The sequence below is a fragment of the Malaclemys terrapin genome, chromosome 1, assembly GCF_027887155.1.
Source record: "Malaclemys terrapin pileata isolate rMalTer1 chromosome 1, rMalTer1.hap1, whole genome shotgun sequence".
Taxonomy (NCBI): domain Eukaryota; kingdom Metazoa; phylum Chordata; order Testudines; family Emydidae; genus Malaclemys; species Malaclemys terrapin.
The window spans coordinates 346,914,264-346,938,855 of record NC_071505.1 but is presented as its reverse complement, the minus strand read 5'-3'; the positions used below and the strand labels follow the sequence as shown (position 1 = coordinate 346,938,855).

The 24,592-nt window shown below is 45.5% G+C and overlaps 1 protein-coding gene across 4 annotated transcripts in view; it reads right to left on the bottom strand.

Annotated features, from left to right (window-relative positions):
- The window catches only part of STIM1 (stromal interaction molecule 1), a 168,933-nt gene that overhangs the window by 84,971 nt on the left and 59,370 nt on the right, over nt 1-24,592 (bottom strand). For all 4 annotated transcript variants that reach the window (XM_054015972.1, XM_054015971.1, XM_054015973.1 and 1 more), the window contains one exon: nt 3,287-3,417. In XM_054015972.1, coding sequence (XP_053871947.1) covers nt 3,287-3,417 — 131 coding nt within the window. The remainder of the gene's footprint in view (nt 1-3,286; nt 3,418-24,592) is intronic.

Below are 24,592 nucleotides of genomic sequence, written 5' to 3'. Positions count from 1 at the left end.
AGAGCGACATGGCACTGCATCACTTTCCTCTCTTACAGCTGTTAAGCAGTCGTCTTCTTGACATATGAAAGGTCAATGGTCTGCAAATCCTGTTCCCCAGGCAATAGCCAGAGAGAGAGAACCGAAGGAGATAGACTAACCCTGCACCATTAGCAGCCCTTGGCACAAGGGTGTGAGGGGAGGATTTAGGCTTATTTCCAACAGTTGTCACAGCAGGCAGGAATGTGCAATTGGGCCTCAAACTGAGAACTAAGTCGATGCCTCTGATGGCTTCTGGTGTTCTCCTCTTTCATCAAGCCACAGAAAACGTGATGACAAAGACAAATTCTTTATGGCAGAGCTGCTGAGGCTGTGACTTCCCTACAGTTGAGCAGAACAGATGGAGAATTTGAGGAAGACAGGCTAGTGGACTAGAGGATGCTGTAATTTCTCATCTTTCAGCTGAGTTTTAATTCTCAGCCAAGTTGTAGGTGGGCAACCCATTGAAAATTAGCCATTTCAGTTGGCTGAAATACAAAGCTTTTATCATCATTTCCAAGTGAAAAATCAATGTTTATCCATAACAATAAGGAAATATTCTCCTCTGTCCATTGGGGAGTGTCATTTTTTTCTATATATTTATTTTCTAATGGCCTGTTTCAAGAAGGCTGTGACAGCACTACAAAATTCCCAGGAAAAAACAGCGCAGAGAATACCACGGCAGATATGAGTCCTGCCCCAAGCAGCTTACAAACTAAATATGAGATGTGACAGAATGGAAGGATAACTAAACAGTTATCACAGCAAAGGCATGGGGAGAAGATGGCAGGGAACTTCAAAAAGAGTGTATATTTACGAATGAGGGCTAGTTTGTAGCATAACGCAATAAGGAAGACTTCTCTGCCTAAAGTTGTTTGAGTATGTGTGTTTTCTATCATATCTACTTTAAGTAACTATATTAATTGGCTAATTTCTTGTAGTATCATAGCAGAAATGGGTCTTAAAAAGGAACTTGGAGTGGGAGATGGCCTTGCAGATTAGCTCTGGGAGGCCATTCAGGGTGTAAGTGTAGCATGGTAAAAACACAAGGACAGCTGTGCAAGAAACAGACAAATGAAGCAACGAGATTGGTGTCACTGAAGGAGTGGAAAGAGCGGCCTGCAACATGACACCAGGGTCAGCGAAGCCCAGAGGTCAGATTTAGGGAGAGCCTTGAAGGTGAGGACAAGAAGTATTTGACATCATGGAGAAGAGAAGCCAGTAGAGGGGGATGTGGTCAGGTCCATGGGTAAGGAGTACGATCTTAGCAGCTGCATTATGAATGGACTGGAAGTGGTGATTCATAATCAGGACAAGAGATGAAGAGGGCTTGGATGACATATTTAGTTGTTTGAACAGACTGAAAAGGTTGGATATTTAATGTGTTTTAAACTAGACAGTAGTAATGGTGGCAACTTCAATATACAGCCGAGCCAGGGGTTGGAAGGCTCAGAAAACCATCCAGAACGGAGTCTACGGGGAGTGTAATAATATTATTATTTGTATTTCAGTAGCACATAGAGGCCAGAGTAAAGTGACAATACAAAGAACACACAAGACAGATTCTTACCTCAGTTCCTGCCCTCCAGTTATGAAAACTAATTCATAGATTAATAATACTTTACATAGCGTTTATATAATGTCATCAAGCACATTCAAAGTGCTATACAAAACCCACTAATTAATCCTCAGCTCTTTCAACATGGGTATTGTCCCCATTTTACACATGGGGAAACTGAGGTAGACAAGTGAATTGACTGGCCCAAGTCCATACCATGAGTCAGCGGCAGAGCCAGGATTAGAACTCCAGAGTTTATAAAAAGTCATCTGAGACACGGAAAGCGACTGTACAAAATGTTTTCCTCACAGTGACGGGGGAATCCAGATGGGAGCTCTTTGATCAGTCTGGGCAGTGAAACTGAGACAAAGAGAGAAGCGCTCTGTAGTGACAGAACAAACAACTTGCCCCAGCAAGCTAGGAGGGCAGACGCTGGCTCTGAATTGACATGGGTTCACATTTTGGACCGATGAGCCTTTTCTTTGCAGCAAATATTTTTAGAAGAAAGAGCTGCTTCATTATTATGGGCTCGTGTGACACACGGATTTACTGTGTGGGCTCAGGCAAGTATTTAAATTCCCTGCGCCTCCACTTCCTTATCTGCAAAACGGGGATCATACTGCCTCACTGGGGTGGTGGGGGGCGAGGGGGGAAGAGACTCGTTGTTGGGAGGATTAGTCAGTCCAATGTTAGTAGAGAGCTTTCAGCAGGCAGAGCGCTATACAAGAGCTAACATCACCGTAAACCGACCAAACCAGTCACAATGGAGAAAAAGGCTTCACTTCACAACGCAGAAATTGCAGATTACACTTCTGTAATTTTTTTTTAAAAGGATCCAACTGTCCCATTTACGACCCCACCTCCCTTCCGAAGCACTTCCAGGTGGACAGCATGTACACGGAGCTCAACTCTGCTGTATTGCCTCGAGGAGGTACCAGGGGTCTAGTGCAGGGGTCTCAAACACGCGGCCCGTGAGATATTTCCTGTGGCCCGCCATAGGCGCCGACTCCACCGGCAGCCAAGCTCCCCTCACCCCCCGCCTCCCAGCCCCTGAGTGCGCCGCATCCCCGCTCCTCCGGCTACCTCCCAGCGCTTGGGACTTTCCAGGAGGGAGAGGGGAGGAGTGGTGACACAGCACGCTCAGGGGAGGAGGAGGAGGAGAAGAGGCAGGACCGGGGTGGGGATTTGGGGAAGTGGTTTGAATGGGGCAGGGAGGGGGTGGAGTGGGGACAGGAACAGGCAGAGGGCGGGCTTTTGTATCTTTGTATGAAAAGGTGTCAGTGATGTGGCCCTCGGGCCAATGTACTAGTCCTCATGTGGCCCTCGTGGTGATTTGAGTGAGATCGCTGGTCTAGTGGATAGCGCTTGTATCGCGCTGGGGGGTAGTGTGGCTTAATGGATAAGGTACTGGATTGTGGAGTCATGATACTTAGGTTCTCTTGACCTTCGGCAAGTCACAGCTCTGTGTCTTTGCCTGTCCTTTCTATTCGGGGCAAGGACTGGTCTCTTATTATGGCATTCTGGGAGCTTCGGTCTCTGCAGGCTGAAGATGAAGGCAGCCAACAACTACTCTGGACAATGTTATCGGCTGATCTTTGGCCACCCCTGACACGCAGTATTATCCAAAGTAGAGCTGCCCTCCTACAGAGGAAGGCAGGAAGGGGAGGAAGGACAGGAGGGAGAAAGAAAGGAAAGTAGCTGTGAACTAACCTCATCGCTCTCCTCTACATCCACGTTGCCATTGGCGTCATCATCCATCTGCTTGTGGATATTGCAGACAGCTTCAAAGCTGAGCTGCTCATCTTCGAGGTGGCACAAGGGCTCATCAATTCGACAGAACTCTGTTTGGGGAGAAAACACTGGCATTAGGTAGCCCCCACCACAAGACTTTCCATCTCACTCTCTCGCTCCGCGACTGGCATTTGGAAAAGCAAGAGAAGTGTTTGGGGCAGGAATACACTGGGATATTTTAGTGTTCCAGACCCACAAATCTAAAGTAAGACTGGCTGGTCTCTATGATAGCCGCAAATCCTGACAAAAAAGAATGGGTCAGGGCCTAACCTGGGCCAATCTCTCTTAGGGACCAGCTCCTGCAGTAGCGCTGGAAATGCTGATCAGCTTGCGTGCACGGGAGGAGGGGCCTTCTCCACAAGAGGCCAGAGACTTTGTTTTCCCCAATAACGTACCTATCAGGATTTCTGGGTTGTTTTTTAGTATGTATTAAGTGGGATATATTTCTTCTATAGGTTTAGTGTGTGTCCTTAGGACATGATGATGTATATTACAGTAGTGCTTAGCCACAGGACATTTTGTGGGTTTAGTTAAATTTATTTTATTCATTTTGTTATATACATATAAATTATTCAATAAAAAGATGGTATTTCCATTAAATGTGTGATAGGCCATTTAGAGCTTTATATTTATAAACCAACACCTTAAATTGTGCCTCACACTTAATAAGTAGAGAATGCTGATTCAAACACACAGCTGTCATGCTTACAGGATATTTCAGAGGCTTTCGGATAGGAATTTGTAGATGGCACGAAGAACCTTTCACCTAGCAGGTAGCTAGATCGCATTCATTCCAGGCGGCTATTGGCTGAAAGTTTTTACCCTCTGATGGCAGTTCTGAGGACTACATGAAATGAGTTTGGTGGGTCTTAGTCCAGTTCCCATTGGACAGGTGCCCACATCACAAAGCCCGCCACTTGAATTGGCAGGCCGATTGAGTCTTAGCAGAATGGCTGAGGAACAACGGGTGTGCCTAAAAACCCGGGGCTGGCCTGTGCCCGCTGACTCAGGCTAAGAAGTCGTTTAATTGTGGAGCAGACACAGAGGCCCTTGCGAGGTGGGAGGATCCCAGAGCCCCTTAGCCCAAGCCCGAATCAGCTGGCCTGGGGCAGCTGCAGGTGTCTAACTGCAGCATAGACGTGCCCAAAAGGGCCTTGGAGATCGAATTCCCCTCTGACTTCATGAGGGTCCTTCTGAAACAAAACAGGCACCCTGGCAGCAGAGGAATCTTGCACTGCTGCCATACATACCGTATCTTTTCTGAGGATAAACTGGCATTTATTAATGCATCTATCAACTTGATCTCTAAAAACCCAGAGAAAATGAGACTACTCATATGCTTAAAAAGTTAAGTACATGTTTCATTAAATGATTGGCTGGACCAGGGCCTAAGTGTGGACTGAAGTGAGATTTATTTCTCTTGGTCTGTCAATCTGAAATCTTTTGCCAGCACTAAATTCACACCAATTGTTTTTAAATGTTTCATTATTAGTTTTACTTGTCCCCATTAGCTTTCACAGATACCTTGGCTGCCGCAATCTTCATGACAGATCCACCCTAGAAGCCCTCTGCTACCAGCACAGATCTCTAGCTACATACAGCCAACACCAGCCAGGAAAAGGTACAGAACAGCTTCCATATTAAAAAGACTGGGACTTTTAGCTTAGAAAAGAGAAGACATAGGAAGTACTGCTTCACACAATGCACTGTCAACCTGTGGAACTCATTGCCAGAGAATGGTGTGAAGGCCAAAAGTCTAACTGGGTTCAAAAAAGAATTACATAAGTTCCTGGAGGACAGGTCCATCGACGGCTATTAGCCAAGATGATCAGGGAGGCAATCCCATGATGGCAGTGTCTCTAAACCTCTGACTGCCAGAAACTGGAACTGGATGACAGGGGATGGATCACGCGATCACTGCCCTGCTCTGTTCATTCCCTCCGAATCATCTGGCACCAGTCCCTGTCAGAAGGCAGGATACCGAGCTAGACAGACCACTGGTCTGACCCAGTATGGCCATTCTTACATTCTTATGAAAAAAACCACTGCAACTGCTATCAGATTTCAAATGACCTGGTGCTCCTGGCCTAGTCCCACCCACACCCAGACTTACTCTCCAGGCTTCCCACTCCTCTCTCTCCAGACTGTTTAAAACACAAATAAAGTATCAGGTGCATGTAATTTCCCCAAGCAAACACTGACTGCAATTCTCTCAGCTGCTACCGGTGCCCCAATGCCTGGCATGACAGCATTTGGTACTGCAGGTAGCGTATTAGCTGATCAAATGCCATAGTGAGACAGGCAAGAAATACAGGTGAGTGCACTTGTAAGTGAGCATGGAAGATAAAATAGGATGGGTGAGTCTGAGAGACGTGTGAGCACTGGCACTTTTTTCAGAAAACAGGTGCCTGTGTACGTTATTATTGAGTATGAGTCATGATACAGCACCATATGATCACTAACCGTTTACTGGAAATAAAGGTGTCTCTATCAGATAAAGGCAGATGACTGGGTCGCATAGAATTGAATGGTCACTTGTAATTTACAGGAAATACAGCTGCCAAAGTTTCTGAACCTAGTGCAACGACAGCCATAAATGTCACTCATCCCAAAATATTCATCAGTGAGAAATGATAGATGTGCTACTATGCAGGGGAGCAGCAGTTTTCCTTGTGGCAGTACCTTTAACTTCTGATCTCTGTTAGATGTTCACTTGTATCTGCACACTCCCCAGATATGACTTGGTACCAGCCTTATAAACAGGATACTATTACCTTGAGGCTTAGCAACCAAGAGATGAAGGACCACAAACTTTTTTCAATTTCAGTTACAAGAGCAGAGGATCCGGAGTTTCATTTTAATGTTTGTCTACAATAAATAAATGTACGCTCTCCAATTTCATACTTTGCATACGACATTCTCTCAAAAGCACCTAGAGCTAGGCTCGCCAATTACACTTTCAGCGTCTCACCAAGTATCAACCTACGAGTCCAAGTTCTCATATCGTGTTCATCACTATTGTGTTTTGAAGGCCTGACAAATGTATGTAGATTTACACAGGGATGGCGCATTTAAAATCCTGGCTGTAGTTACGGTACTAGTGCGGGAACAGGACGTCTCACACTGATACTGATCTAACTCCAGTATGTTACTGTGTAATATAAACATAGAAGATGGAAAGCACCAGTTTCCATCTCCCACAACCCAACCTCTGCAACCACAGGAAATCAGGCAATGGGCGATATGCCCAGCAGATCCTAACGGATGACCCCCTCTCCCAACTCAGTGCCGCAGAGAAAGTTCCTGCCAATATACCATGAGAAAAGGTCTTCCCAAATTAGGTAATCAGCTAAGCCCTGCGCTTATAAGCTACAATTATCATGGTTAAGTATCCAGTCCCATTTATACACTGTTGTCTAAATATGGAATACTGGTCTAGTTTTCTTGATTTCCCAGTGCTGTGGACTCTGCCAGCCCCTTCTGGAACAGGGACTCCCGAAAACTGACCTCCCTCTGGGAACAGGAAATGCCCCATGGAATTTAACTTAATAAAAAAAAAAGATGTCCACGGGTAGGCTTCAGATGTAAATGTCGTTTCCCTGAAATTTAGGAGTGGTCTACACTTAGAAATTTACCAACATAGCTCTGTCAGTTAATGGGGTGATTTTTTACCAAGATAGCTACACTGGTAAAAGCCCTACTATAAGCCGTTTTCTACCAATTAAGTGCATCCACCCTAAAGGATTTTGCTAGCATAACTATTTTAGTACAACTATACCAGCAAAACCCTCCTAGGGTAGACAAGGTCTTAGCTGACAATGTTTGCTTTGGTCACACATGGTAAGACATTAGAATAGGAAAATTTATTCATGCTTACCTACAAGTTTCCTTTCTTTGAATAATAAGGTCTACAGATCTGTTACAAGGGGTATTTCAGCCTACTTAACAACTTGGAGGCAGAACCAGATCTGTCAGTCATTAGCAATAAGGAGTGCCCCACCCCTGAAGTTCCCTTCAATCAAAACAATGTCCACGGCCGGTATGATTCCATTCTACTTTCCTAAATTACAGATTGTGTTAACTATACCTTAAAATGAAATCACAACAATTTCTCCTAATGCACAGCACAGGGATACGTCTCCCTAACAAAATAAACCTGAATATTTGGATATCAATTTCTCTCTCTATTCTGGATGATAAATTTGTCTCCAAGATGGGCCAGATCCATGGACCTTATTACTCAAGGAAAGGAAATTTTCAGGCAAAACAATTTTTTTCCCTATTCTACATGGAGCTAGGATCTACAGAGCCTTAACAATGGGATTTTCACAGCAATGTGCCTCCAGGGTGGGAAGCTGGATCATCCTTTAAATATGGACAACCAAAATGAGGTAAATTATATATCCTGGACACTGAGGCATGGAAAAGACTTCTGCCGAAAAATGGCATTTGCTAATGATTAGATGACCAACATGTAGAATTTGGTGAATTTATGTATTGATGGCTACATGGCCATCTAGCTGGTCTCAATATAGGAGCCATGACTTCTCTGCCCTGAAGTTATCAGTGCTCCTACAGATTAGACTTTCATGCTTGACAGAAAAAGAACATTTCTTGAATTTATTTTGCAAGTGAGTGCTACGACAGATGTGAGGACTGCATGACTGAATGGGCCTCCTCAGAGAAAGCTCCCAACTTCATAAACTCATCCGATTGGCGACAGTAGTTCTCAGGAAGTCTGCTTTAATGGATAGGAATTGTAACGATGCTAGCCACAGGGGTTCAATTAGGGTAGTGCAGTAAAGAGCAGAATGAGGTTCCAAACATTGTGGGGTTGGAATCTGGATAGCTGACCTAAGGAAGCATTTAATGTCAGGGTTTCTACAAAACTTCCTTTTTCTTGACCGTATTGAGAACATTACAGTACAGAGACTTGATCTTTTTGCTTAGACATTCTGATTAGAGTCCTCGTGGAGGACAAAAGTACAAATCCTACCGAGCACCAGAAAACCTGAAGAGCTCTTGGATAACCAGCCTCAAGAAGCATCACCACCCCAGATTCAAGGAAGAAACTGACCACCCAGGAATGAGAAAGAGACAAAATAAGAAATGATACTTGGTGTGACGGGATCCCCGGGGTGCAGCCTAGGACTCTGGGAGCACTCTGCCCCCCTGAACTCTCTCCAGCCTGGGCTGTCTTTCACAATGCCTTGCTAGTGACCAGCAGCAAACCCCTCCAGGTGCTGTGATAACTCAGCACAACCACATGTGGAGCCCCACACCCCGCTAGATTGCATGAATGCTCCCCGAGCCACTCACGGATCACACAGGGAAAGGCACCAGCCAAATCCCCCCAGCTCCCAGCACTGCACCTCAGGAATATACCGTCTTGCCCTGCTCAAGACGAGCAGGGTAGATTTATTAATTGGTTCACCACTTCATCAATGGAAAGTGGACATACACCAGCCTTTGTAAACCTCAGCACATTTGCCACACACTTCAGGCAAACTCACTGGTAAAGATAAACAGTTAAACAAATGTATTGACTATAAAAGGTAGATTTTTAAGTGATATTAAGTGATATGCAAAAAGTCAGAGTTAGTTACCAAAATAAAATAAAATATAAGCCCGCAGTCTAAATTCTCAACCCTATTAGACTGGGCAACATCTAGATTAAGCAGTTCTTCTCACCCCACTGGATATTGCAATTCATAGTACACAGATTTCACCCTTGAAATCTGGGTCAGTCTCCTCTGCTTAAGTCTTCTCAGCGTCCTTGTTGCTTGCAGCATGGATGGGGACAGGAGAAAGGCGAAGCTTGGGCCTGCTCTGTTCTGTTTTATACCCTGAGTCCCATGTGCTTGGAGAACACAAATCCAGGCATGTCTGGAGGCATTGCTGAATCTCCAGGCAAGGTTGAACAATTCCCCTGGTATGGCCTCATGCAGGTGAGTCATTGAATTGTAGCTCCACTGCTGGACAATGACTGTTGATGGGTTGTTTGACACCCCGTCCGGGCATTGGTTATTTTCCTTGCTGTTGCCTCTGGGGAGCGAATATCTAGCTGATTCCCCAACTTACAGCATGTTTTAGTGATAACCATACTACACAATTCTCATACCTTCATATGCATTAATGATATACATATATGGATAGAAAAATGACTTTCAGCAGATCATAACCTTTCCCCGATACCTCACAAGGCTGCTTTATATGCAAGATCACAATAATATATAAATGAAGAACATGGGGGTTACAGGATGCCCCCCCAAGGTATGGAATGTCACACTTGATCATTCATAACCATCAGAGACAAGAGGATATGGCAGCATTCTACACAGCTGGAGGCAGACAAGGATGGGCAGGTTGTGAGAAGAGGACTAGGAGTAATTCCACTCAGCTAAAAGTTTCTAATCAATGTCAGGTCCTCTGTGTGGAAACTGTGGAAGATATCTCTGAAGATCCAGCTAGTCAAATGGCATGAAGAGGTGTGGGGGACACACCTGTGGATGGCTTCTCAGCACAACCCGTAAAAAAAAAAAAATCAAGCTTCAACCATCCAAGGAAGACAGATGATCCTTATTGAGGATTCTGTACTAAGAAGAATGGATGAATGTTCTGCAAGGGACAGGCAGACAGCAGAATGGTGTATTTTCTTCTCAGAGCTAAAACATGAGACATCACTCTAAGATTAGACAGGCTTCAAAAGTCAACAGGCCATGGTCATGGTATATATTGGCATAATGACACTGTATTGTGGGATAGCTCACAGATTATAAATGACTTCAGGAAACTCAGAGGGGCGCTGAAGGAGAAGAATGTCCAAGTGATCTTCTCTGAGATCCTTCCTGTCCTGCGAGCGAAGGAAGACAGAAGGCAGAAGATTCTGACAGTGAACTGCTGGCTAGGTACTGGTGCTAGGTAGAGGGTCAAATGACACTTCAGAATTTTACTTTATTTTTGGTGGTGGTGGTCTAATGCCACCTGAGAGCTTTCAGGCCCAGAGGTAACACTGCCCAGACTTGTCTGTCTGCAGATAGTGCAGTGGCCACTCTTTCAAGTAAAATATCATCCCTTTAGAAACAGTGAGACCTTGGCCCCTAGGGACAATAGCCATGTTTACCTTTGATAGCAATACCAAGTTAAATTTCGATTGGTTCATGCTGAGAACCTTACAGCCTTACAAAATGGAGGCCACCGAGGTTACAAAGAAGTATATGGGGAGCCAAGAGCCCCTTCCTGCCAGCTTGTTCACCCACATTTGGGTTGCTCTCCCTCTCATCACTCTGTGGCCAGCTGCCACAAGCAAGAGGTAGAAGTGGTCGTGGCAGCAAGGCATGGCAAATCGCAGCAGTATCTAGGAACAATGATCTGTACTTTGGGCGTGGTGACCCACAGCAGCAGTTGAGGACTCAGACTTTAAAGCCAGAAGCGATGACAGCTAAACACTTTACTAGTCTTTTAGGTGTGGCAAGAAATTGCCATTCCTTTACTATGGTATCTTCCCAGGGAGCATGAGGAGGCATAAACAGCTATGGCTGGTCTCAGGCAGTCACAGATCTCTAACGTATTTTCACTCAACAGAGTGCTCTGGCTGAAACAGTCAATCCTCTGGGTGGGTTTTTTATTTTGTTTGATTTTGATTTATTTTATTATATATGTGATTTGATCCCACAATACTGGTTTGGACAGCTGGCCTTCCTCCCCTATGGAGAAAGCAGTCCTATTTTTAAAAAATATTTCTTCTTTCTGGATGAACATGAACCCAAGGAACCAGCAACAGCTCTTTGGCTTGGTTTTTGTGTGTGTGTCTGTTTTAATCTGCCATGCTGCACTCCATGAGCTGAGCAAGGGAACCGGATGCTGATTTTATTTATATATATCCTCCCTGAGAGTTTGTCTCTACCATCCCGCCTCAGAGGAGGGAGTGAAATTGGGCTCAGACGTTGCTCCAAAAATATTTTTGAGAGATTAGTGATCTCTCGGCCCTCAAAGACGTTGGCTCTATGGTCTTCTCTCCCAAAATGGGGTTTCTGGGTCCTGGAAGGAAAGCATTGGGATTCAAGAATGGATTCCCCAGTGGTTTTACCCCTTTCGATTATTAGGGTATCACGAGCCAGATAGGCTTGCATTTCCTCTGGAGGCCCCTGCCTGCGACGTGAGTCGCACAGGCCTGTTGTAGAGATGGCAGAAGCTGAGCCCCAAAGTCCCTTATTGCCTTTTCTGATATAGGCAACCTCCGTGTTGCCTCCATTTCCCTCCCTCCAGCTGCAGCCTGAGCAGTGGCAGCTGAGCTCCGCAGTCAGAAGGGTGGCTGCTGGTGCGGCTCTAGGGATTCAGACTTGATCTTCCACCCAGTATGCTGCTTTCTGGCTTTAGCCTCTCACGGAGATTGAGAAGGAGGGGGGCTGCTTGCCCCAGAGCCAGTTCTTTCCCAGTCCTGCTTGCCTCTCTTTCCTGCCCAGAAAGGAGGCGGCTGAGGCAAATGCACATGGACTGGGCTGTAAGGGGGAACTGCCCTCTGCCCACAAAGAATGTGAAAGCAGGAGACCGAGGCCCTTCCTTTTGCCTTTGGCTTTCGTGGCCTAGCTCGCTCCCTGAAGCCTGCAGGAACACCAGCCACCACAAACGCCACAGAAGGGTAGAGCCCTTCATGGATACAAAATTTGCATCCACAGCCGAGCCGCAATCCACAAACGTGGTTATATAAAGCACGTATCTACAGATTTGCAGGGCCCTACAGAGGGGGAAGCAAAGCTGACAGGACAGTCTCCCAGACAGGCGCAAACAGTCTGGGACATAGCTGGGAGTTGGACGGGCACATTACTGAGCCAAATCTAAATAGGACTTAGAAACAAAAGTTTGGATCTTCCCACAGACAAGCTCTGGAGCGGGGAGGGCAGGATGAGACGCTAGCCACAGGAGAGGCATATAATACAGGATGGAACTTCAGGGGGCAGGGCATTTCCCTGCTGCTGGAGATGGACAGGTCTGGGTCTGCTCATGTAATGTTGACAGACCCCCGGGTCGTCGGCGGGCGGGATCGAACCTGGAGCTTAGTGCATGAGCCGCTACCACATGAGCTAAAAGCCAACTGGCTCTCAGCTAAGGCTGTAGAGCAGGCTCATTCTATCTCTAAGGGGTCTCCGCGCCATTAGGTGGGACAGAACACCACACCCAGAAGGTGTGTGGATTACACTTGCAAGTGGCAAACAGGCTGAAACAGTATCTATTTTAATGGATCTGTGACCCTTAGCAGGATGCAGCAAGTGACATACGGGGAAAGGGGATTGTGCGGTGTGTTACTCCTTGGAGGAAGATGAAAGTCAAACAGTATTGTAGGTTGTATTGGCCCCTTTATTAGTCATTTGGAGCAGACACTTACGTCCTCTCCAGCACAGTAAATGTGCATCAGATTTGCACTGGATTACAAGTGCATTGCTAGCTGAGGCACTGAGTACTGTAGGCTCTACAGGCCCAGATAAAGTTTGGAATACACCAGAAGCTAGAGAAAGGTGCCCAAACACCCACCCGAATTTAGGAAATGTAGTTTGTAGGGTCCTCAATCACTGTAGCATAAAGTCACCTTGCTGTCACTACTGAATTTATCACAGCCGCTTTATGATAAGGACATATCTCCATTTCTTGGTTGGGAACTGGGAGCTCAGAAAGATGAAATGATTTGCCCAGGATCACACAGGAATCTGTAGTAGATCCAGACACTAAACCCAGATGCCACAAGTCCCACAGCACAAAGCCATCCTGTCTCTCCACTCTGAAGAGCTCAGGAAGTTTCAGGTCCTGTTTCTAATAGCCCTGAGATTGTCCCCAAAAGATACACCTCTACCTCGATGTAACACTGTCCTCGGGAGCCAAAAAATCTTACCGCGTTATCAGTGAAACGCATTATATCGCACTTGCTTCGATCCACCAGAGTGCGCAGCCCCGCCCCCCCACCCCCAGAGCACTGTTTTACCGTGTTATATCCGAATTTGTGTTAAATCGGGGTAGAAGTGTACTGTACTCCAGAGAGCTGCTCCAGATTCTGCGCTAGGCATTAGGGCCTGCTGCACTAAGAGTGCTGGCTTCCACGATACCCATCAGTGGCATCAAAACATTTCACTCCAGACCTTTCATGTATTCCCTGGGGAAAATGGCTTTGAAGGAGGATATTTTTTAGTGGTTGTTAAATTGCGGGTTCTCTTAATTTTCATCCATGAGTTCCTATTATCTCTAATAACATTTGAAAAGCTGCCGTAATACCATTACAGTTGATTGCCTCCAGCAGCATTTAATATTATAATCAAGGCAGCCATTGGGATAGGATTAGATGGCAGCTTAGTTCACTTTTAAGAATTGTGATTTATGTAACTCAGTTTATTAATACTGGAACTGCATCCAGAAAATAAACTTCCTTTTGAGAATAGGACTTTTAAAGAGTTTAACTAAATTGAGCAAGGCGGCACCAGCTTATCCGCTCTCCTCAGCAGTCCCCCATAGAAGTAATAATACTCTGCTTTTCTTCAGGGCCTTTCAACTGAGAATATTAAAAGCAATTTATGAACATGAACAAAGCCTCAAAAGAGTCTTGTAAGGGAGGGAGGGAGAGAGGGATCATTCCTATTTTAAAGCGGAGGGTTTGTAACATATAAAATTTCACACAGCAATGAGTGGGAGAGCTGGGAAAATAACCTAGGACAGTGGCTCTCAACCTTTCCAGGCTACTGTACCCCTTTTCAGGAGTCTGATTTGTCTTGGGTAGCCCCAGGTTACACCTCACTTCAAAACTACTTGCTTATAAATCAGACATAAAAATACAAAAGTGTCACAGCACACTATTACTGAAATATTGCTTACTTTCATTTTTACCATGTAGTTATAAAATAAATCAATTAGAATATAAATATTGTACTTAGATTTCAGTGGATAGTATATAGAGCAGTACAAACAAGTCGTCTGTATGAAATTTTAGTTTGTACTGACTTCGTTAGTGCTTTTTCTGTAGCCTGTTGTAAAACTAGGCAAATATCTAGATGCGTTGATATACCCCCAGGAAGACCTCTGCTCACCCACAGGGGTATACGTACCCCTGGTTGAGAACCACTGATCTAGGAATCCTCGTATTACGTCTCCAGCTCTAGTTACTACAGAACACAGCCTTCACAAAGTGATGAGTATGATGCTGCACTTCCACGGACAACAGAAACTATTAAACTACCACTTTACCCTGTACAGCTCGGCATACTGTATTACATGCAACGCCATTAGCCACTAGTCACTTCATATTTGATGTTCAAAAGCTGTCGAAAAGGGATCTGAAACATACCCCCGCACACCAACTATAATTTTACAGGATGAATTTCCCAAATGACCGGTGGATGGGGCATTTTAGCATATTACTTATTTAAACTTGGGAGCAAGAAGTCAGGGAGAATTGTATCTGAAGAGCTGCAAAACCCAGACCCAAGTAATCGCCAGCTTTCAGGCAGCGTAACATTACACCTGCGAACAGACCACCAGAGGAAGACAAAGGTTTTATCGCTGATTCTGTTGGGACTATAGGCAGAACGTAGAACTACACAACATGATCAAGGCTGGCAGAACTAGACCCATAACTAGACGTGTCCATATGATGGGACAAGGGAATTCATTGGGGAGTTCTGCTTATGATATATAAACTAAGGCTACGTCTTCACTACCCGCCTGAATCGGCGGGTAGAAATCGATCTCTCGGGGATCGAATTATCGCGTCTCATTGGGACACGACAATCGATCCCCGAATCGACGCTTGTACTCCACCAGCGCAGGTAGGAGTAAGCGCCGTCGACGGGGGAGCCGCGGAGGTCGATTTGCCGCCGTCCTCACAGCAGAGTAAGTCGGCTCGGATACGTCGAATTCAGCTACGCTATTCGCGTAGCTGAATTTGCGTATCTTAAATCGACTCTCCCTCCCCCAGTGAAGACGTAGCCTAAGAGCAGCTCACTGAGGCTTCAGAATAAGTTAAGACTGTCTGAGCTTGCAGGGCCGGCTTTAGGCCAATTCCACCAATTCCCCTGAATCAGGCCCCACGCTTAAGAGGGCCCCGCGCCCAGTGGCAGGGTCGCCCAGAGTGGGGGGCAAGTGGCAGAGAATCCCTTCCCTGCATAGAGGCACCTTTTTAATTTTTACTCACCCGGCGGCGTTCCAGGTCTTTGGCAGCGGGTCCTTCACTCGCTCCGGGTCTTTGGCGGCACTTTGGCGGCGGGTCCTTCAGTGCCGCCCAAGACCCAGAGCGAGTGAAGGACCCGCCGCCAAAGACTAGGAGCGCGGCCCAGTGAGTACAAGCCCCACGTGGTTTTTTTAACGTGTTTTTTTTTTTTTTAGTCATCCCTGTCGGGGCCCCGTCAAAACTGTTTGAATTGGGCCACGCACTTCCTAAAGCCGGCCCTGTGAGCTTGAAATACTTATCCACATATAAAACACTTCATTAAATGTTGGGAGAGGGCAATCTTGTCTTGGAGATTATATGAAGAAGGATGAGCACTTTAGAAGAATAAACATGAAAGATAAGTAGTATAAACTTTATTTCCCCTCCCCAAAACTCACTCTGGGGATAATGACCTCTGTCAGAAAGCAACTCTCACAGAATTCACCTCAGAATTTCCAACCGAGAGTCACAAAGAAAACTATGTCTGCTTTGGTCTGCCTCTGCCTCAATGATTTCACCTCTCATTATGTAGCAGTCATTCCCAGTGCTTGTCATTTCTTTCTTGAGATTTTCGGTGATTTTGAGATTAATACGATGGTAGTTTAGAGGGTTATCTAGAGGGAAGTTACTTAGGACCTTGTAGATTGAGTCTATTGTATCTTCAGTACCCACTGACTACCAGAAATAAGGATGCATATATTACAAGAGTAGCCTCTGCATGCTGTGTAGTTGCAGCGGTGTCAGTCCCAGGATATTAGAGAGGGAAGGTGGGTGAGGTAATATCTTTTATTGGACCATTTTCTGTTGGTGAGAGAGACGCTTCCAAGCCACACAGAACTCTTCTTCAGGTCTGGGACAAGGATGGACTCTAACAGCCTTAGGTGCTACGTTACATAAGAAAACAAGTTTATTTAAAAAAAAAAACACTTTTCTGACCTTCTGTTTCTCTTCATACCTGTCTGTCTCTACTTTTTAGTCTCCAAAACAAAGACAATTAAGATCAGGTTCTTAAAATGCTGAAATTGACCAGGATTAGGACCACTGCCAAAGAAACAAGACGAAATTCTCCCCTAATCCTTCCCACCCTGTGGTAACTAGAGCCCAATTTCATACTGCAGAAGCCATCCAATGGAAAGTGCCACTGCACAAGAACATTCTCTAGGGCAGTAGATCACAGCAGCTGGAAAGATGCTAAGAGCACTGCCCAATTAAGATGCACTGCAAGCATACCAACTACAATTTTCTTTTTCGTCAAGTTTTTTTTAGTACTGTTGAAATGCGTCAAAGGGATGGGCCAGGAGACAGAAGCTCTCCATTTGCCCCACAGAACACGTGAAGAACAGTGCAAGGATCTCCCACACACCCCTGTAGATGCGCTTCAACAGTGACCTGGAGGGATCACTCTCAGGGGTGTTCAGTCTCCCTGCCCTACACTAGTCAGGGTCTGTCTGCTAAAACTACCTGCAAGGATGATAATCAGTGCTGGTTACGTTGACACTGACATCTTTGTCTTAGAATTTATACAGGCCCCCACATCATTCCACATAAACCAGGATATTGTCAGATAGTAGTATGAATCTCATCTAAACCACCACTGACCAATGATCTAGAAGTGTATCCCCCAAGCAATCATAGCCCCATGACTGATTTGTTTTTAAATTCCTGCAATTTCTTTCCTACAAGTTCCTTCCTTTAATGGTATTGTAGTAGGGAATAGTGTCTTCTGAGCCAAAGTAACTATTTTGAAAGTGACAGAGTAATGAATTGATCCTCCTCATACCGAAAAGTCATACAGCCAAACCCCAATTGACTGTGATACTGAAAGCACGCAAGTCATTCTCTCTGTCTCTCCACAGTCCTAGGAATTCACACTGCTTAATTTTCATTGTGAAGTTCATTGAGTGATTTATCAGGGCTAAGGATAAGATTTAGTCATAGAGATCACAGACCTCCATGACTTTGGCTTCAGCTGTCAGTGGCAGGGCCAGACGCTCTTCTCCCTCCCTCCATCCCCCACCATCTCCCCACCACCATCTGTCCCTGCACAGCTTCGGCTGGTGCTGGACATCCCCCTGTCCCCCTCCATCCTGTGTTGCTGTAGCCGAAGGCAGGGCTGTGTGCCCCCCCTCCCTGTCCCTTTGGCTGGAGCCACTGCTGCATGCCCCCTACCCCACAGCTTCAGCTGGGGCTGTACACACACACACACACACACACACACACACACACACACGGTTGTGGTGGGGCCTGGAGCTGGAGCTGTACTCCCCTGTGGCAGTGGGGCAGGGGCTGTCAGTCCTCCACAGGGGGATCCAGCTATCATTCCTTCTCCCCACCCCAGCCCTCTCTCCCCCGTTATTTTTAGTAAAAGTAACAGAAAGGTCACAGCTCCTGTGAATTTCTTTTTATTGCCCGCAACCTGTCCGTGACTTTTACTAAAATAACGGACGTGGAGAATCAACCCACTCTTGAAAGCTGTTTAAGCAGGTATGTTGCTTGCACCACTGGCGCAGCACATTCTTGTTACGTTATGTTGAATTTCCATCTCCTCCACTGCCGCTTGGTTTGGGGTACTGTGACTGGGAGGGAATTCAATGGGGTTCTTCCATTTGCCACCTCATCATTACACCAGACACTGCAAATCATTTTTGGTCCTCACCTAAAACACAACAATTTAATAACCAGATCAGATTAGAAGCTGCAAGAGATTGTTTCATTTTTGTATGAAGGGGCCGTACCAGACTCGTGAGAAATTTGTCCTGTTCTTTCTGTTAATCTTCTTGGAAGTACATTCATTAGTGAGGTAGAAACAGCAGGAGTTTGAGGATTGTTTATTAAAAGGGGTGACAGGTTTCATTTAAACATTAATACTGTACATAAATCAAGTACTTTAGTTCCAGGCAGATGCCCTTAGCCACTTGAGCGTGAGCAACAGCCACTTTTTTGGGTCAAAGAGCTTTTCTTTTTAGCAGCCTCACTCCCCTGCTGCACACCATAATCAGAACCATTTCCCAACCATCAGAAGAGTGACACAGTCTCTCTGTGGGGCTACAGGTTGCCACACAGATGCTAGGGCTTGGGCTGGAGCCTAGCCTCCGAAACCAAGAAAGGGGGGTGGATCCTAGAGAGAGCTCGGCCTCCAGGCTGAGCCCAAACACCTGCACTGCTATTTAAGTCAGTTGACCTTGGCTCTGAGGCGACAGGATTTTTATTGCAGTGTAATTCTCCAGTACATTTGCCAGTTTCCTCCTCAAATTCAACACAGTGGGCTCCATTCTGATCTCACTCCCATTGGTGTAAATTAGGAGTAAACTGAAGTTAATGGCATTACAGTGGTGTAAAACAACTGAGTGCAAACAGAAATCAGGCCATTGCATAGAAGGTCAGACTGCCTATGCTGAAAGGTTGCAGTGATGCCTAGAGTGCCACTGCAGGCAACTCCAGCTAACAACAGCAGTAAACAAAATCTTTCAGCATTATCCAGCGGAAGGAAAGCCTGCAAAACCCACAGGGCCCGATTCTGTAGCCCCTACTCATGTTGAGTGGCACTTTAATTTAAGCTGTTCCACTGACATCACTGGGACTACACATGTAAGTGTCCCCCTAGGTGAGTAAGGGGTTACAGAACGGAGCCCTTAATGATCTGTATTCCTAGTATTCTAACCACCAACCACTTCCTTCCAACAGACTGGTTGCCTCCCAAGTTGAGGCTTCCTGAGCCAGTAGCGTGACACAGTTGTAAAAGTGCTGGCTTTTTCATTCAAAACACAGAGCAACACTCAAAGCTCTCCTTTGACTCCCTCCTAAAAGCTACCCCACACCTCAGCTTCTTCACCCAAGAACTCGCTGATTTTTTTTTTTTTAAGAGATCTGCTGTCACTTCCCCTTTCTCTCTCCCTCCTCCCTTCCCCACATCTCTTGCAATACACTCTCCTCATTCTTCATTGTAACCAACAGTGAGGTTTCTCAATTGCTAACCCTGCCACATGCTTGATCCTCTCCCAGTTACTAACGTTCCTTGTCCCCCCTCTCATCCCCTCCTCTCACTCTCTCTGCCTCATCTCCCTCTCAGTAACAGTATGCTGAGGTCTCTCTCTATCAAAAATAAAAACACTCTTGACCAGCATCTACATTTACAATTACACCTCTACCCCGATATAACGCTGTCCTCGGGAGCCAAAAAATCTTACAACGTTATAGGTGAAACCGCGTTATATCGAACTTGCTTTGATCCGTGGGAGTGCGCAGCCCCGCCCCCCTGGAGCACTGCTTTACCATGTTATATCCGAATTCGTGTTATATCGGGTCGCGTTATATTGGGGTAGAGGCGTATCACCCAATCTCCTCTTCCTTTTCACTGCTAAGCCTACTTAGATCACCATTTATAACTGTTGCCTTGAGATCTTTTCCTCTAGCACCAGTCTGGCTTCTGCCCTCTCCATGATTCTTAATTCCCAGCCAAATTTCAGGACCCCTACACAGAGGGCCATGACCTCACAGGGATCCACCAGATCTGGAGGTGGTCTTTCTCATACTTTTCCAGAGAGACTTTGCCCACACCATCTTGGTGATGGGGGAAAACCCCTCCTACAGGCTTTTCCACCCGAAAGGATGATATGCAGCCAAGTTAGCAGTTGCAGTCCATTAGAGTTTCAAACCTGTGTATCTAATATGCTTACATCTATATCTATTTTAAATTTATATGAATTGTGTTCAGGTCCAAGGATTGCATAATGTTTACTTTGGGCAGTGGGCACAAAATTGCAAAGTCGCATTTTAAAAAAAAATCTTGAAAAAAGGGAAACAGTTTTGCCCAATCTTCGTCATTAAGACATTGTTTGCGAAAGTGACCAAGTGAAGCAGCATTACACGCACAGCAGTTAGTGAAATTTTAACACCCTGTGTCTGAGGGAATGGAAACCCTGTCAGTTTGAATAATTGGAGGTGTGCGTAGCTCATAGTAACTTGGACTGACAAACTGATGATTCCTCCCCCCCCCCGCCGCTCTTTTCTGTTGAAAGGAACTGAATTCAGCGCTTCTGGGCTGTGCAGAACATACTGATTTAAAGTACAATTTTAAAGAGGCCTCCAGTCAGTATAAATGCCTCTTCAACCAGTGCTCTTTAATAGCAGAAGCAGCCAGATGAAGTTATTAGATTCACTTGACCTTGTTACCTTTACTCAAGGAGGGTAAAGTTGCTAGTAACTCTTGTAATCATCCCCTAATATTATGGAAAACTTGGAAAGCTCAGTAATCCAGACAACAGTAGATAGGAAAGATCGGATAACTGACAGTGTCGCAAGTCCCAGCTAAGCCACTACAAAATGCTAGAGGACTTAGGCTATGTCTACACTGACAATTGAACAACAAAACTTTTGTCTTTCAGAGGTGTTAACCCCCCCGAAAGACAAAAGTTTTGCCACGACAAGCACCAGTGCCGACAACACAAATGCCGCTCGCTCGGGGTGGTCGTTTTTTGTCGGCAGGAGAGCCGACAAATAGTGGCTAAACTGCATGACTTTTAGCGACACAGCCATGTCGCTAAAAGCTGTGTAGTGTACACATAGTCCCACCTGTCAGAACAAAATGTGTTTCAGTTGCTAAACGAAAGCAGTTCCCCTCCCTGTTCCCTGTAAAAATTGCTGCTAGCTAGACTGGCTTCCACAGGGTTTCAAAGATACTGATATTTGCGTTTCATCAAACTGAGAAGGAGAGTAACAAACGATTCTCTTGTGACAAAGCTCCATTAAATTCAGCCAAAAGAAGTAACTTTTGTTATAATTAAAGATCTGAACATTTTTCTTTACTTCAAAGGGAGGAAATTAGCAGTGGTGACCACAGCAATGCAAGTGGCATGGAATGTAATGGAAATAGGAGTGCGAAGGGAGTGCATCTGCAATCACATTGTCAGGAACAGAGCAGCAGGCCGTGAGGAACCAGGGAGTGGCAAGGACAGAAGAAAATCGTATGTAGTTTCAGGGGGAGGAAGAAGATGATTAACTTCATTCTTTCACTCGCACCCATCGCCATAGTACCCGAGCGCCCAGAAAGGTCTTGCTCTACTCTGCTCTGTGCTCTACAAGAATAAAAATTATTATTAGGGTTCAGGCATCAGCTTGACTCTAAAAATAGCTCTGGCTTAGAGTACTGCCCTGTAGCACACCTGAATCTGAATCCTGGAGAAGAGCTGTGTGGCTCAAAAGCTTGTCTCTCTCATCAACACAAGTTGGTCCAATAAAATATATTAACCTCACCCACCTTGTTTCTGCTTCCCTCACTGTCAGACACTGGTAAGGGCACGAACAAGGCTCTGCCATCCCTGACTATCCTGCTATTTGCCAGAATAGCCTATCTTGGTGAGGTGTTTTTCTTGTTTTTTGTTTTGTTGTAACGAGAATAGTTTTTTGGCCTATTGTTCAACCTCAACCTGGAGGATGAGTGGACTGCTTTTCATCTGGTCCGTACCTCCTCTGACCTGTCCAGCTTGGGTGGCCTTTCCAGGAGTTAAAACCCCCACCAACATAAGCTCTCAGGGCCATTGGAACAAACAAGCCTTCATCCACAATAAGGTGCAGTATCCAGGGAAGTTTTCTAGTACTTCACCAAAAGTTATCTTAAATAAATAAATTAATGGAGATATCCTATCTCCTAGAACTGGAAGGGACCTTGAAAGGTCATTGAGTCCAGCCCCCTGCCTTCTCTAGCAGGACCAAGTACTGATTTTGCCCCAGATCCCTAAGTGGCCCCCTCAAGAATTGAACCACAACCCTGGGTTTAACAGGCCAATGCTCAAACCACTGAGCTATCCCTACCTCCCTTCAGTCCTGGGCTACTGCATTCAATGCCCTGGACTCCAAAGATCATTATATTGTTGCATCCATCCTAAGCAATTTATCGCCATAAAACAAGCAAACCTGTTTGTTCCCTTGGAGACTAAATACACTGGAGTTTTGAAGAAAGATCAAATGTAGCTAAAGATAAATTCATTTATTTGGCTATTGAGCATAGGTTGAAGGGGTAATCGGAATGACAGAAAGCCACACTAAAGGAGTAAATTAAGGTCTGGTCTACACTACAGACCTATGTCAGTATAACTACATTGCTCGGGGGTGTGAAAAATCCACAGCCCTGAGCAACATAATTGTACCAACCTAACCCCCCATGTAGACAGCCTATGGTGCCGGAAGAGCTTCTCCCACCAACATAGCTACTGCCTCTTGGGGAGGTGGATTAACTGTGCCAACGGGAGAGTTCTCTCCCATCAGCTTAGAGCGTCTTCGTTAGAGCACTACAGCGGTGCAACTGCATCGGTACAGCTGCCCCGATGTAGCATTTTAAGTGTAGACCTGCCTAAGTCTGTAAGGCCTACACAGCCCAGCATTCTGAAGCATTAGATTTTGGTCTTTCTGGCAAAACAAACAAACAAGGTGGGTGGGTGTGGTGCAATGGGGAGAATGATCAGTTTACATAAATCCACATGCTAAGGTTATTGCGAGCTGCCCACACCTCTTAGCATTCAAACTCACAGGGGTTCTATTAGGTCATAAGCAGCACAGTTCCCTTCCCTACGGTCTGTTGTATTGATTTCGTAACTTAGGCCATGTCTGTACGTACAGCGCTGAAGCTGTACTGATACAGCTGCGCCACTGCACTGCGTATGGTGAAGACGCTCTATGCCAGTGGTTCTCAAACTTTAGTACTGGTGATGCCTTTCACATAGCAAACCTCTGAGTGCAACCCCTCCTTTATAAATTAAAAACATTTTTTTATATATTTAACACCATTATAAATGCTGGAGGCAAAGCAAGTTTGGGATGGAGGCCGACAGCTCGTGACCCCCCTCCCCCATGTAATAACCTCGCAACCCCCTGAGGGGTCCCGACCCCTAGTTTGAGAACCCCTGCTCTATGCTGATGGGAGAAAAGTTCTTCTGTTGGAATAAAAAAAAAAACCCACCTCCATGAGCAGCAGAAGCTGTGTTGGGAGGAAAAGCTCTCCCACCATAGCGCTGTGCACACCAACAATTATGCTGGTGTAACTTATAGGGCTCAGAGAGATTTATTCACACACACAAGTGACATACATTATGTCAGCATAAGCTGTAGTGTAGACATAGCCTTAGCCTTGTGACTCAAACTCTATCTGTGCAGGACGAGTAGCATTCATGGAGCTGGGGGACCCCAGCCAACATCTGGAAGCTCTGGCCCGGATTCCCTTCTCCTTTACACCAGTTTTATACTGATGAGAGTCCACTGGACTTTATGGAATTATTCCTGATTTACACCATTGTGTGGGAAAGACAGCTTGATTCTCTCAAGATAGCCTGAGAGTCTCAAGAGCCCACTAAGTATGGGACTACAGGAGGGCAAGATCAATCCTCTTCCACTAGTAAAACTTGAGTTTGGTCTTCATTCCCGATTCACCGCTGAGTAATGTGTATTTTTTCAGACAGTGCAAGACAGAATCCACCGCACTCTAATCCTAATCTAGCTCAGCCCATTAAAGGTTTGAACAATCATGCGGCTCAGCTGATGAAGTCTCTACCACACACGTTATCAGTGAAGACGTCATTATCCAGAAGTAGCCACATACAGGTACACTGTCTTTCTACAGGGGAATAAGAAAATAACTATTAAGGTCAGTGAATAGCTTGCCAAATATAGGAATAAGCACAGAGAGGCCAAAAGTTTTCAGGGGGAGTCATTAAGTCATTAGCGAGTGACATTTTGTTCTAATTCTTGTACAGCATGCTGACAGGAAAAATTCTTTCCTTCTGTGCTTGACTGAACAGCTCTGTACTTGCTCAGCCAATGGACTGTGACACAATTAGGCAGAAGGGTGTGTGTGTGTGTGTGCACGCACACAAGAATATGATAAAGCAGGATCTGCAGATGTTATTGTAGCTTTGTTAGTCACAGGATATCAGAGAGAGAAAGTGGGTGAGGTAATATCTTTTATTGGACCAACTTCTGTTGGTGAGAGAGACGAGCTTACACAAAGCTCTTCTTCAGGTCTCGGAAGTGCACTGAGACGGGACATT